The sequence below is a fragment of the Mus caroli genome, unplaced genomic scaffold (genome assembly GCF_978045245.1).
Source record: "Mus caroli unplaced genomic scaffold, Mus_caroli_1 scaffold_1, whole genome shotgun sequence".
In the NCBI taxonomy this organism is placed as follows: domain Eukaryota; kingdom Metazoa; phylum Chordata; class Mammalia; order Rodentia; family Muridae; genus Mus; species Mus caroli.
This window is the reverse complement of record NW_028227256.1, coordinates 147,941,954-147,954,437: the sequence shown is the minus strand read 5'-3', so window position 1 is coordinate 147,954,437 and position 12,484 is coordinate 147,941,954. Positions and strand designations below refer to the sequence as shown.

Sequence of the window (12,484 nt, the reverse complement as noted above, 5' to 3'; positions counted from 1 at the left end):
CCACCAGAGTTCCTCTTTAACATTCTTTTTTATCAGTCTGGCATGTGAGACTTTAATGGCTCTGTTGCAGCTTTCTCTTCTTCAGTCAGTAGAGTTAGCTCCAGGTTTGTTTGCTTTTGTAGTTCTTGTATCATGGTCATTGTCTTGTTCAAAGTAGCACAGATGCAGCTCTTGGTCTCTTTTTGCTCAACAGAAACTGCCTTAAAGCGTGCACATAAAGCTTGATAGCGAGACCTTCTTGCTGATAATTCCTTTAAAACTGTAACTGCATTTCTCTCTCCTGCTGAATGTGGGTGATTAGTCTTGACTTCATATTCCAGCCTATATTGAAGGTAATCCAGATCAGAATCAGCTTTCTGGAACATCGGTTCCAGCTTATCGACCTCCGCCTCCATATTGAATAGTTGACATTCCTCAGACCGCGGAGGCGCTTAAGCTCACTCACTTCTTTTTTAAAAATATTTTTTAGGATGTATCTTTATTCATTTTATGTGTGTAAGAGTTTTGTCTAGACACATGTCTGTGCTCCATGTGTGTGCCTGATGCCTGGAGAGGTTATCATGATCCCTGGAACTAGAGTTACATATTGCTGTGAGCTACCATATGAGTACTGGGAATCAAAATCAGGATTTCTGGAAGAGCAACCAGTGTTCTTTGCTTCCTTGTCACTGTTCCAGCTGTAAAGGACCACCTCTGTCATGAGAGTTGAGCGGTTATGAGTAAGGAGGACTCAGCACATGCTGCATATTCTTTAATACTTAGTTATTCCCTTCTGTCTTTCTTAAAATCTCATCTCCAGAGCAATGCAGGTCAGGTTCTCCTTCTCTGTACAGGCACAGAAGACTGACCATGTACTCACCAATGGTTGTATTCATTGTCTAGAGGGATCATAACAAAGTGGCACAGATTGGGTCGTGTAAACATCATTTTTTCATATATTTCTGGAGGCCATAAGTTCAAGATCAAGGTTCATGCTTCTTTTCCTGGGGCATAAAGTTGTATGTATGTTGTACTTTGGTATGAAAAATGTTCCCCCACAGATTCATTTGGTAAAAACTTATTTCTTGAATAGCTCAGATAGTTTGAGGAATACTAATAACTTTAGAAGGTAAGAGAATGGAACTTAACACTCTCTCTGTGTTTCTCTCTCTGTCTCTCTGTCTCTGTCTGTCTCTCTGTCTCTCTCTGCCCCTTTCTCTCTATCTGTGGAGGTGCCCCCCACCTCCTCTCACCTCTCCCATCCCTTCTCTCTATCTGTGTCCTGGTCACTATGAGATTAGCAACTTTGTTTTCTTCTGCCATGATGCTCTGCTTCACCAGAGCCCAGAAAGAGTGCAGCAAGCTGACCATGAAGTGACCATGAACCTCTAAACAATAAGCTAACTTAAACCTTTCTTCCTTTGAGCTGCTGATGTAGATGGGATTTGGAGGTCAGCCCTGTCTAACACAGCCCACACATTTCTGAAGTCTTTTAAATCCTCCATGTTTTGAGGACTCCAGTCAGGTTAGAAAAGGCCCACACAAGGACCTTATTGTAGCTTAACCACCTCTTTAAAGCCTGGCTCCTAAATAGCCACATTCTGATGGTGAGGGATTTAAAATTCAATATACGTTGTTCTCAGAGACTGCATCCAGGGGGTGGACACAGGAATATCAGAAGCTTAAGGTCATCATCTGTGACGCAGCAATGCAAGGCTGGGATACATGAAAACATGGAACCCTGTATCAAAGAGTCAGAAAGAGGAGGGGCTGAGTGTTTGGCTTTCTCCTATGTTTTTTCTGTATGTTCAGACACAGACCAGCTTCTTCAAGTCTTACTTGCCAGTACATAGAGGGTAAGAGAAGCACTCACTTATGTGCACCAAAGGATTATAGCTGCTAATATAGTTTATGCAGTCTTGGACATTTCCAATATGTGCTTAATGACATTAGAAGTGATAGTAAAAGATTATTGTAAGAGAGATGTGCCTGCCTACGTGGTACATACAGCTGACTATAATTACCACTGAATGAAATGGAAAGGGGCCTATGAAAGAGAGAAAATTCTATCATAATGAACTCAGCCAAACGTATATATTTTTGCATAGAAGAAAAAGGAGGAGAAAGGAGAGGAGGAAGAAGAGAAGAAGAAAGCAAGGAAGAGGAGGAAGGAAGGAAGGAAGGAAGGAAGGAAGGAAGGAAGGAAGGAAGGAAGGAAGAAGAGGAGAAAGGAGGGAAAAAGAAGAAGAAGAAGCAGATGAAGATGAAGAAAAGAGGAGGAGAAAATGTGAAAATGTGTTGTGTCAGAATGGAGCATCTTCCATTCATTGTAATGAACGAGTGTGGGAGAAGAAGTTCCATCAGCCTGAAAGGGGAGAACACAATGTTCCACGAACATGACTTGTATCTCATCATTTCAAAACATTTATGTGGTATCTTTAAGGGCTACTGATTTAAGGCTTTAAAGAGACTTCTTTAAGCTTAGGAAAAGGTGGGGGTAGTGATGGACTAAAATTCCTCAGAGACAGGACTATCTACCTACAAACCAGGTCAGTCCAACTCATGTCACTGTAGCCTCCTTTCCCAAATGACAACATTGCATGATAAAAGACATGATAAGGAAAAGAACAAGGTACAATTAGGCCACACAGAGCACTAAACCAGGACAAATGTTCATGGGGAATGTGGCAGCCAAGCTAACACCTGAATCCTAATAATATTATTCATCTTTACTGGAGCAGATACAGGCTTTACATACACAACCTTTGTGAGCTCGTGATCTGTCTTTGAAACAGGTACTGCAATTCTCCCCCAGTTTACAGCAAATAAACAGTGACACAAAACCAGTAATGTAACCTCCTCAAGCTTCCTAAGGACAATGTCAGAGTCTTGGTATAAAATCCAGTCACCTTTGGCTTTTAGTCTTTGTGCTCTCCCATGCAACGGAGGGTCGATTGATGCATACCAAGCAAGGAAGGGGAACAAGCTAAACAAACGGATCATGGAAACAATCATTCCCTAAAGAAATAGCTAGACTCCTAGGTGAGTGAGTAGTTCCATATGCCTAAATGCTGGAGAACAAAGTAGATAGAAAATACAAAGCTTCCCATAAATTGTTTTAGGGCATTGTAACATTTCCAGGGTAATGGGAAACAGAATTTGTTTCAAGAGACTGAGAAGGCTGAACTCAATGAGCTCAACCCCAGTTGAGCGGTTATAGGAAACTTAGAAATAGGAAGTTTAGTGGTTTGATACAGTTTTTTTTTCCCCTCTCCCTGTAAAAAGCAAAATGACGGACTGTTGCTATTCTATGCAGTAAAATCTGATGGGTTTGAGTCTCCTTGTTCCTAAGTGTGATTATAACAAGAGACTGACCAAGGGGTCTAGGGGATGCAAAAGCAGAATTACTGGCACCACAAACCTGTGCTACACAGCTCTGGGGGTTGGTTCCACTTAGTAATGGAGATTGTTCTGCCACTGCTTCTTGGCAAAGACTGTACTTGGCTACTGAAAAGCCAACATGGTCCTTGCCCAGTGGATACACAGGATGTTTGTCTTCAATAGAAGCTTTTATTTCTGGTCAAAGGCCAACACTGCCAACAATAGTAGAAGAATTATAGAAGGAAAGAATGCCTGACAGCTTTCAGAAAGCCATCGTAATTGGCAGGTAAAAATCCTACACTCTCCTACTGAGAGCTTAAAAGCCATTGGAGAACTTCCTTAATTGACATTATCAAGTTAAGCATATCCCAGAATTACACGTAGCTTTATTCCCGGATAACACAGAAGCCAGCTTCCATTCAAAGCAGACAATGAGAGTGAAGGAACAATCCTTGCAGGCATTCTTTTAGCTCTCTGTCACCAGGGTGTTACTTCTCAGACTAAGGTGAAGAAATATAGAGACTCTTGAACCTTTTTTAAACCTTGGAGCTTCAATCCCATAATCCAAGTACCACATCTGGTTTCTAAGCAAATGAAATGGGTGCTTCTTATCCTCTGCCTAAGACAGGCAGGCACATGCCTCTGTCCAATGTTGACACACACCTAGCTCAACCTCTGCAGCTCTCATTGCTCCCTTGACTTCAAAATAACATTCTCCTGGCTCACTGAATCAAAGAATGGCAAGCACTTGATCCAGGAGTGTCTCTGTGTTCTTCAGAACAACACTTCGCTGTTTCTATCTCTTTGGCAATGTGGTATAGAGATGGAAAAATAGGCACTTTTGAAACCCAGTGGAAACAGTGACCGGATCTTGAGACTGGCCTTGGCTGTGTGCCTGATAGACTATTAAACTGTGGCTTCTACAGCTCCCCTGTTCTTTGGGAGACACTTGGTTTTGTAAGACTCTGGCAAGCCTTAGGTTACCAGGGACCGCCGCCCCTCCCCCCCCCCCCCCGAGTGAACCACAGGGTGCCTGGAATCTATGCAAAAAGCAAGAGGAATTTATTGTTCCTACACCTGAAGGAGAGATGGCGACCCCCACTCCCCAGCCTGTTTGGTCAGTCTTTATACAGTTTTTCAGAGCAGCAGCCATTAGGCACGGTGTGATTGGCAGAGCAGTGTGACTTTTACATTGATTGGTCTCTGGGGAATGAGGTGGCAGGGTCTGTCCTGTGGAATGTGTTTATATGGTCTAGAGGCCTCTCCCACCTGCAGGTCCATCCAGCAGATTGTGTTTACCTGGTCTAGGCCTCCCCCACCTGCAGATCTGGTCCTTCCTGCAAAATGTTAATTAGCCTTCCCCTTCCAGAGGAGAAGGGTCTGGTGGAATTTTCAGAAAGGTCCTGAACTGACCTTGTCAGTTTGAACAGACTGGAAAGTGTGAGCCAGCAACATGACAGGAAGGTTGTTGGTGCGTCCACCCCAAGAGAGAAATAAAGATGCAACATGGTTTGTTTTTAAGTCCCAGGGTGCCTAATGGCAGAGCTTGTTTCTCACTCTCCTGCTCTCTGGCCCTCTTCCTCTGGTTCCAAACTGGTGGATCCTCTGGATTATGCACATGGGTTATTGATTTTTTTCAAACCACATAGTACAGATATTTTACACACAAGGAAGCTGAGGTCTGAGCAGAAGAAGCCATTTACAGACAGGTCACCAAGTGTTTAAGTCCTGTATTAAGCTGCACACAAACCTTTTCAATTTTTATTTCATTTGTCTATATCAAATTCTATATTGTGTCATCTACATATGGAAACAAATAATTGTTTCTACTATCACCACTAAAGAGAGATTGGAAGTCATAAGAGTTACAGGTCAGGTAGGGTGGCTGTAGAAGAGCTATATACGAAGTGGAGCAGAATCAAGAATAGACGATAGGCTCAACAGATAAAAGTTTAATGACCCAAGTTCAATACCCTGTTCTGACCAGTAAAAGAGAACTGACCACTATGACTGTCCTCTGACGTTCACATGTACACAACCAAACGCAGTCAATAAATGTAATAAAACACTTTAAAATACTTTTATTTTTGAAAGTTTCATATGTTTATACATTGTATATTGATCATATTCATCTACGGCTACCTTGTTCCAAACCCCCTTAGTATTCCCACTTTAAAGCCCTCCCAGATTCATATCCTCCTTTTATTTCCTTTGGTTTTTAATACCCCCCCCCAAAAAAATCATAGTTAATGCTGTCCATGTACACATGAGTATATAGCTATCCATGCGATGTGAGCAACCTACTGGAGACCACGCCTCCCTCGCAGCCGCCACCAGCCGCCAAGCGCTTCTCCAGTAGGGATGAAGCCTAGGAGCCCTTCCCCTATCCAAACTGGAAGTTTGAGTGGCTTGGAAGTCTCCTGCAAACAGCCATAGCTCCTGAGAGTTGGTGCCTGCAGCAGTCAGTCATGTTATGTCCAGACGTCAGCATTTCACAGCCCCCTTACCACCCACCTATTCTTCCACCTACTGCTTCTGATCCCCTCCTCTCAGAAGCTCCTTGGGCCTTGGATGATAAGACTGAGATGATAGACTACCCACCCTAGTTGAGAACTCACCGTTCCTTTCTTTTCTTTTCTTTCTTTCTTTCTTTCTTTCTTTCTTTCTTTCTTTCTTTCTTTCTTTTATTAGATATTTTCTTTATATACATTTCAAATGCTATCCTGAAAGTTCCCTATACCCTCCCTCCGCCCTGCTCCCCTACCCACCCACTCCCACACCTTGGCCCTGGCATTCCCCTGTATTGGGACATATAAAGTTTGCAATACCAAGGGACCTCTCTTCCCAGTGATGGCCGACTAGGCCATCTTCTGCTACATATGCAGCTAGAGATATGAGCTCTGGGGGTACCGGTTAGTTCATGTTGTTGTTCCACCTATAGGGATGCAGACCCCTTCAGCTCCTTGGGTGCTTTCTCTAGCTTCTCCACTGGGGGCCCTGTGTTCCATCTTATAGATGACTATGAGCATCCACTTCTGTATTTGCCAGGCACTGGCATAGCCTCATACAAGACAGCTCTAACAGGGTCCCTTCAGCAAAATCTGGCATTGTACAATACTGTCTGGGTTTGGTGGCTGATTATGGGATAGATCCCAGGGTGGGGTAGTCTCTGGATAGTCCATCCTTTCGTCTTAGCTCCAAACTTTGTCTCTGTAACTCCTTTCATGGGTATTTTGTTCCCAATCTAAGGAGGAATGAAGTATCCTCCCATTGGTCTTTCCTCTTCTTGATTTTCTTATATTTTGAAAATTGTATCTTGGGTGTTCTATATTTCTGAGCTAATATCCACTTATCAGTGAGTGCATATCTAATGACTTCTTTTGTGATTGGGTTACCTCACTAAGGATGATATCCTCCAGATACATCCGTATGTCCAAGAATTTCATAAATCCATTGTTTTTAATTGCTGAGTAGTACTCCACTGTGTAAATGTACCACATTTTCTGTATCCATTCCTCTGTTGAGGGACATCTGGATTCTTTCCAGCTTCTGGCTATTATAAATAAGGCTGCTATGAAACATAGTGGAGCATGTGAGAATTCACAGTTTCTATGCTGGATACTTTGACCAGTTATAAGTCTCCACAGTTACCACTACTCACTGCAAAAAAAAAAAAAAAAAAAAAAAAAAAAAAAAAAAAAACTTCCTCTGGACAAAGCTGAGAGTAGCACAAATCTATAGTATAAATATAAATATTTAGAATGTATACTTTTTAAATTAAAAAAGAAAATAAAAGAATAAATTATAGAGAAAAATAGATAATGTAAAGAACAAATAAGGTATTTGGCATGCTTGGAAATATACTCTCTCTAGTTGCAATCCTAGTCCTTGGTTTAGAGGTGTCACCTTATTTGGAAACTGTCTTTTCAGATATAACTTAAATGTTATTAGAAGGGCCCTGACAGATAATACGACTGATGTCTTATAAGAAATAAAAAAACCTGTGAGTAGAAAGACACATAGGGGACCACCAAGTGACAAGAGGCAGAAGTGGTGCTGCTCTAAGCTGAGAAGTGACATCCCCTCAAGAGGCTAGAAGGGTGGCATCTTCCATGAAGGTTTGCAAGGAAGTGTGGCCTTGTTTGCACTTTGATCTTGAACTTCAAGCCTCCAGAACTGGAAGAGGATGGAGTTCTATTGTCACAAGTCATTCAGTTTGTGGCATCTTGTCTTGGGATGCTAATATAGGATTAAAAGGAGGAGGAGGAGGAGGAGCCTAGTTTATCTTCTTACCTGATAACAGGTTGAGTTTAGAGGATTCACTCTCTATTCAAAGGCAGACTCTACTTTACCTTTCTTAAAACTGAAGCAATCTTTACTCCTACTGAGCCATGCAGCAGCTTTCCAAGTCTTTGCCACAGGCTTCAGCAGCTGACTTGAGTTTATTCGCTACTTTTGCCAGCATCCCAGGACTGAATCACTGACTTAACCTGGCAAGGTGTCTTAACAGCCATGATGCTATCCTTTGATCTTTATGACACTCTTGCCTCAAAAGTGAACTTCGGGTCAACCTGATTAGACTTCCATCCGCGTAGGGTCTACTACACAACCTCTCCCCTAGTGCACTATGGGTAGTTGTTTCAAAGTGCCCATACCCTTAATCCAAAAGTCAAAGGGAAGATAACTCATTTCGAGCAATTTTTCTCTCTGGAACTTTGCTTAGAACTCAAGTCACACAAGCAATGTAAAGGCCCCAGGATTCAGGGAGGATGCTGTCCCAGGGTCATTCACTAAGGTAACTATGCCCCACTGTAGCTCCTATGAAGGGGTGACAACTACTTTTTGTTCCTTCTTATTTTTCCCCAACATAGTAGGTCTCACTAAAGCTTTCTTTACATACATCTCTGTCACCTAGATGATTCCTAGATGTAGAATTAATGACATATCAACACATTGCTCTAAGTAGTCTACAGCAACTTAGACAACTAAGAAAGGAGCTCTTGATTTTGACAATATCTCAGTAAACCTTCACTCCTATAAAATTACAATGTGTGTATTTTCATTATAAATGTACATATTTGTAGCTTTGCATATAAACTAGAAAATAAACAAGGGTAATTTTGAAGTCAACCTATTCCTTATCTATTCCCATCTGTGGGACTCTCTAGAAAATAGAGTAAACTGGATTTAACACCATACTAGCACCTCTGCAACTTCTAATACATAGTGGGATAATAAATATTCAAATTAATGAATCTGAATTAATGGGTGAGAGACCTTCTGGAGAATAAAAGGCAACAGTATCATCATTTAAAAAAAATAGAAATTTCATTAATCAGTAACAAAACAAATCATTCAAGGGGAAAATACACTGTCAAGATGTTGCCAGACAACAGTTTAATCTCTTCTTTGGAATTGGTTATTTGCTAATGAAGAAAAAAGAAAAGAAAAACCTACAAATGACACATACAAAAGCAAGAAGTCACTATCCTTCCCATTCCTGATCAGCCCCCTGCTTTTCTTCCTAGAGATAGAGAACAGTCAAGCAACATTTTTTAATGATTTTTTTTAATTTTCCAAATCCCTTCAATCGAAGACCACCATTCCCATAGATAAAAGCATGCTTTCTGGAGCTTTCCAAAATTTCTTTCTACTCTTGGATGCAAATGTAGCCATCAAAGCTCTGTGCTGAGGAATGTCATCTGGAGACCAACCTCACTTCACCATCTCCAGGAGAGCAATGAAAGGCTGTGGAAGGAGGGCAGGCTTCAGCAGAGCAGGCCAGAGTCGTTTGTGTGTTCTGATGGCGACATCTACTGGTGATTAACACACCTTTGTGTATCAGACCCGAGAGCTGCAGATGAGAAATTCTTAACCTGAACATTGGACCAAACATTGTGCTCATGCAGTAGCACAATATTTCTGTACATCACAGGCAGATTGCCTATTATGAATACCAGAAGAGAGATTATGGTGAAGACTAAACCTAGATATGTTATGTAAGTAAGGAAAACATGCCTCTGAGTCTTCATGTAGGCATATGTGTCACAAATACTATTCATCATGAAGGCTTCACACAATACTAGGAAAATGAAGACAAGATCATGGTCCCACCCTCAAGAACACTTTCAAACAAACAAACAAACAAACAAAAAGATGAAAAAAAAAGGTAGTACTTGCCAATAGTGGTACACGACAAATTCTGCTTTCAGGTCTATACTTGTCTGAACTTGATACAACAAAAATCCAAAGTTTAAAGCCAACCAGGAGAGACAAAACAAACAAAAAACAAAAACAAAAACAAAAACAAAAAAACAGGCAATTCTTTGGGTTCAAGTCCAGCCTGTTGGACAAAGCCAGTTTCAGAACATCCAGGGCTATACAGCTGTCTCACAAACAAAACCAAAACCAAAGCAAACAAACCAATTGAAGGCTCAGAGAGAGTAAGAGACTTGTACAGGGTTCTGTAACAATAACTTTCTGGATCCAACTTGGCTTGAATCCAATGTGCAGGTGTACGCCACCACCCAGTGTAACCCACCAGCACAGCTCAGAGTTTCAGAGCGATCCATGCTGCTTGTCCAGGTCTTCGTATTTCAGAAAGATATCTAAGCCTAGAGAGATGTCTCAGGGGTTAAGAGTACTTGCTGCTCTCCCAGAGAACTGGGTTTGGCTCCCAGCACCTACATTGGGCAGCTCATGACCATTTGCATCACCAGTTCCAAAGACTCTGATACCTTTTTTTTTTTTTTTTTTTTGTCCCTGAGGACACCTGTACATACATGTTGCACATATAGATCATTGGTCACACATGCGTGTACACACACACACACACACACACACACACAAATAAACATACATTTCACATTATTAATTAGTCAAAATGTTAAAATATATCTCTATCACAAAGCCATTTGAAAGCTCCTGTTCCCAAAATTCGTATCAAACAATAAACTCCATAGCAAAAGGACCCTTGAAAGTCACCGAAATTAGGAAAGCATTGATTGTTTCTGTTCAGATTCTTTTTATTTTCCTGTTGCTTCATTTATCAGCAGTCTTTCTGTGTCAGTATAGACCCTTAGTTGGTACCTTGTGAGCTAAACTCCCTTAGAAGAAGGAATTCTGGCACCCAAATACATACCAATTGTATGAGTGACATTTTCTTCAGAAAAGTGAATCCAGCTGTGGTCAGCTTTTCAATAGGAGTGCATTGTAAAGATTTGGTTACATGTAATTGTAGGCACTGGAAAAACACAATTAAGTTTTTTCCATTTTTTTTCAACATCTGTTGCTGTGTTTGAGGTCAGTAGGTGATACATTGGAGAGGGAAAGGTGGTTGTGGATTTAAAAAGAGCAGTGATCGATGTTGGTCCCCTCCAGCCTCCTGTGGAACTGCATCAGAGTTAACAGCCTACAGAACAGGCTCATCCTTCATCATCCAGCTAACAGTGCATTTGGTGCAGGTGTAGAAACCAAGGGGTTAATGATGTCCAGTAGCCACTGCCAAGATGAGCAGACAGACCCAGGACCATGTGTGTAGGCTGCCTGGCCATCCAAGCGGAACAATATTGTGGCTGTTGTTTATATTCCAAACTGTTGTATATCTTCCAAACTGTCTACAAAGTATCTTTGGTGGCCCATACTAACCTGGAACTATTCGTTGAAGAAAATTGGGAAATGTAGTCTAGTTTAAATAAATTGCTATACACATACAATACACGTAGAGGAAACTGTCTTTGAAATGAATCTTTTATTTTTCATTAAGCTAAAGCTAATCTTGACTTACTTAAACTATTACATCAATTCTAATCTAGTAGCCAGATATTAGCTAAGGAAATGAGCCTTCATTTATACACAACTGAATAAATATCTTGTTGTATTTTGCCTAGTAAAGATAATCTGGTGGAGAAATGGAGACGAACATCTCACGCATTCTAAGGAAATCCCCAAATTCTCCAATAGCTCAAGTGTTCACCTGAATTCTCCCTATGTCATCATAGCCAAGACGCAAGTAATTTTAATCTCCAACTAAAGATCAATGCTGGACAGCTAGTCTTTTTTTAAAAAGCCAACTATTGCCCACATGAGATTCAGTAAGCCAATGAGTCTATAGCTGGAAACTGGGGCTACACTCACACATGGTAAGGACCTGGTGGCCCTGAGCAGGCCTTCGCACCCATCCTGCTTCGGTAAGACTGAGACAGCTACTGAAGCAAAGGATCTTGAAGGTTTGGGACGTTAAGGAGATTCTCCCCAGCAGAGTTTTAGGCAGGACCCTAGCAGCCCAGAAATGTGTCTCTGGTCTTTACAAGGCATTCCTTCCCAGCCAACTCCTTCAAAACCCTTCACAGAGTCAAGGGATCAAATAATAACCCTTAACGGGTTAATCAAATACAGCTGGATTTCCACAAAAAAATGTTCACCCAAGCACAACTTTAATTTCATTTTAGCATAAATTTAGGCACTAGTTATATAGTGTTCTGGCCACTGAGTATTTAATTAAAAGTCTGAGGTTATCAAATTCTATTATATTCCCAAGTTCAATGCCTGCTTCCAGAATATATCACATGACAGATTAAAAACTAAACTATCAACCATCTGTAACTGTGTGACTATTTAAAGTAACGAGATAGCATACTCTTCAGTAATTGTATACTGCAGTGAATGGGAGACCAATGGAAAGCCAAGAAAAAAATTCTGTTAAGCCCACTACATACACTGAAACCCACTATGTGCATCTGTGTATGATCAAGATTTAATTAGGTTGGTGGCTTCGTAGCCTTTTGTGTACTCTGAATTGATACATTTAAGATAGTCTGCCTTATAAGTTAATTCTGATTGCTTCGGAATCTACTCAAAATATTGGATTTGCTATTTCAGAATCTGTGCACAGTAATCTATGCTAGGTGTATGAGACTAAATAAAGCAGCAATCTTTATTCCACTGTGAAACCACTAATGATAGGAAAGGAATCCTGAAAAATCAGAATCTATTCTCAGAGATGGTACAAATACTATGAAAATAGGTTGTATACATATATAAAATACTAGAATGAAGGCCATTGATGAGTACAGTACTATACACAAAGAAAAAAAGGAATACATGATTATTGTATAACATTCTA

General features: G+C 40.9%; 1 protein-coding gene across 1 annotated transcript; it reads right to left on the bottom strand.

Annotated features, from left to right (window-relative positions):
* Positions 1-32: 32 nt before the first annotated feature.
* Positions 33-408, bottom strand: LOC110289675 (SKA complex subunit 2). Its single transcript, XM_021156028.2, has one exon. The coding sequence runs from the start codon at positions 393-395 to the stop codon at positions 33-35; it is 363 nt and encodes a 120-aa protein (XP_021011687.1). The 5' UTR covers positions 396-408.
* Positions 409-12,484: the final 12,076 nt, after the last annotated feature.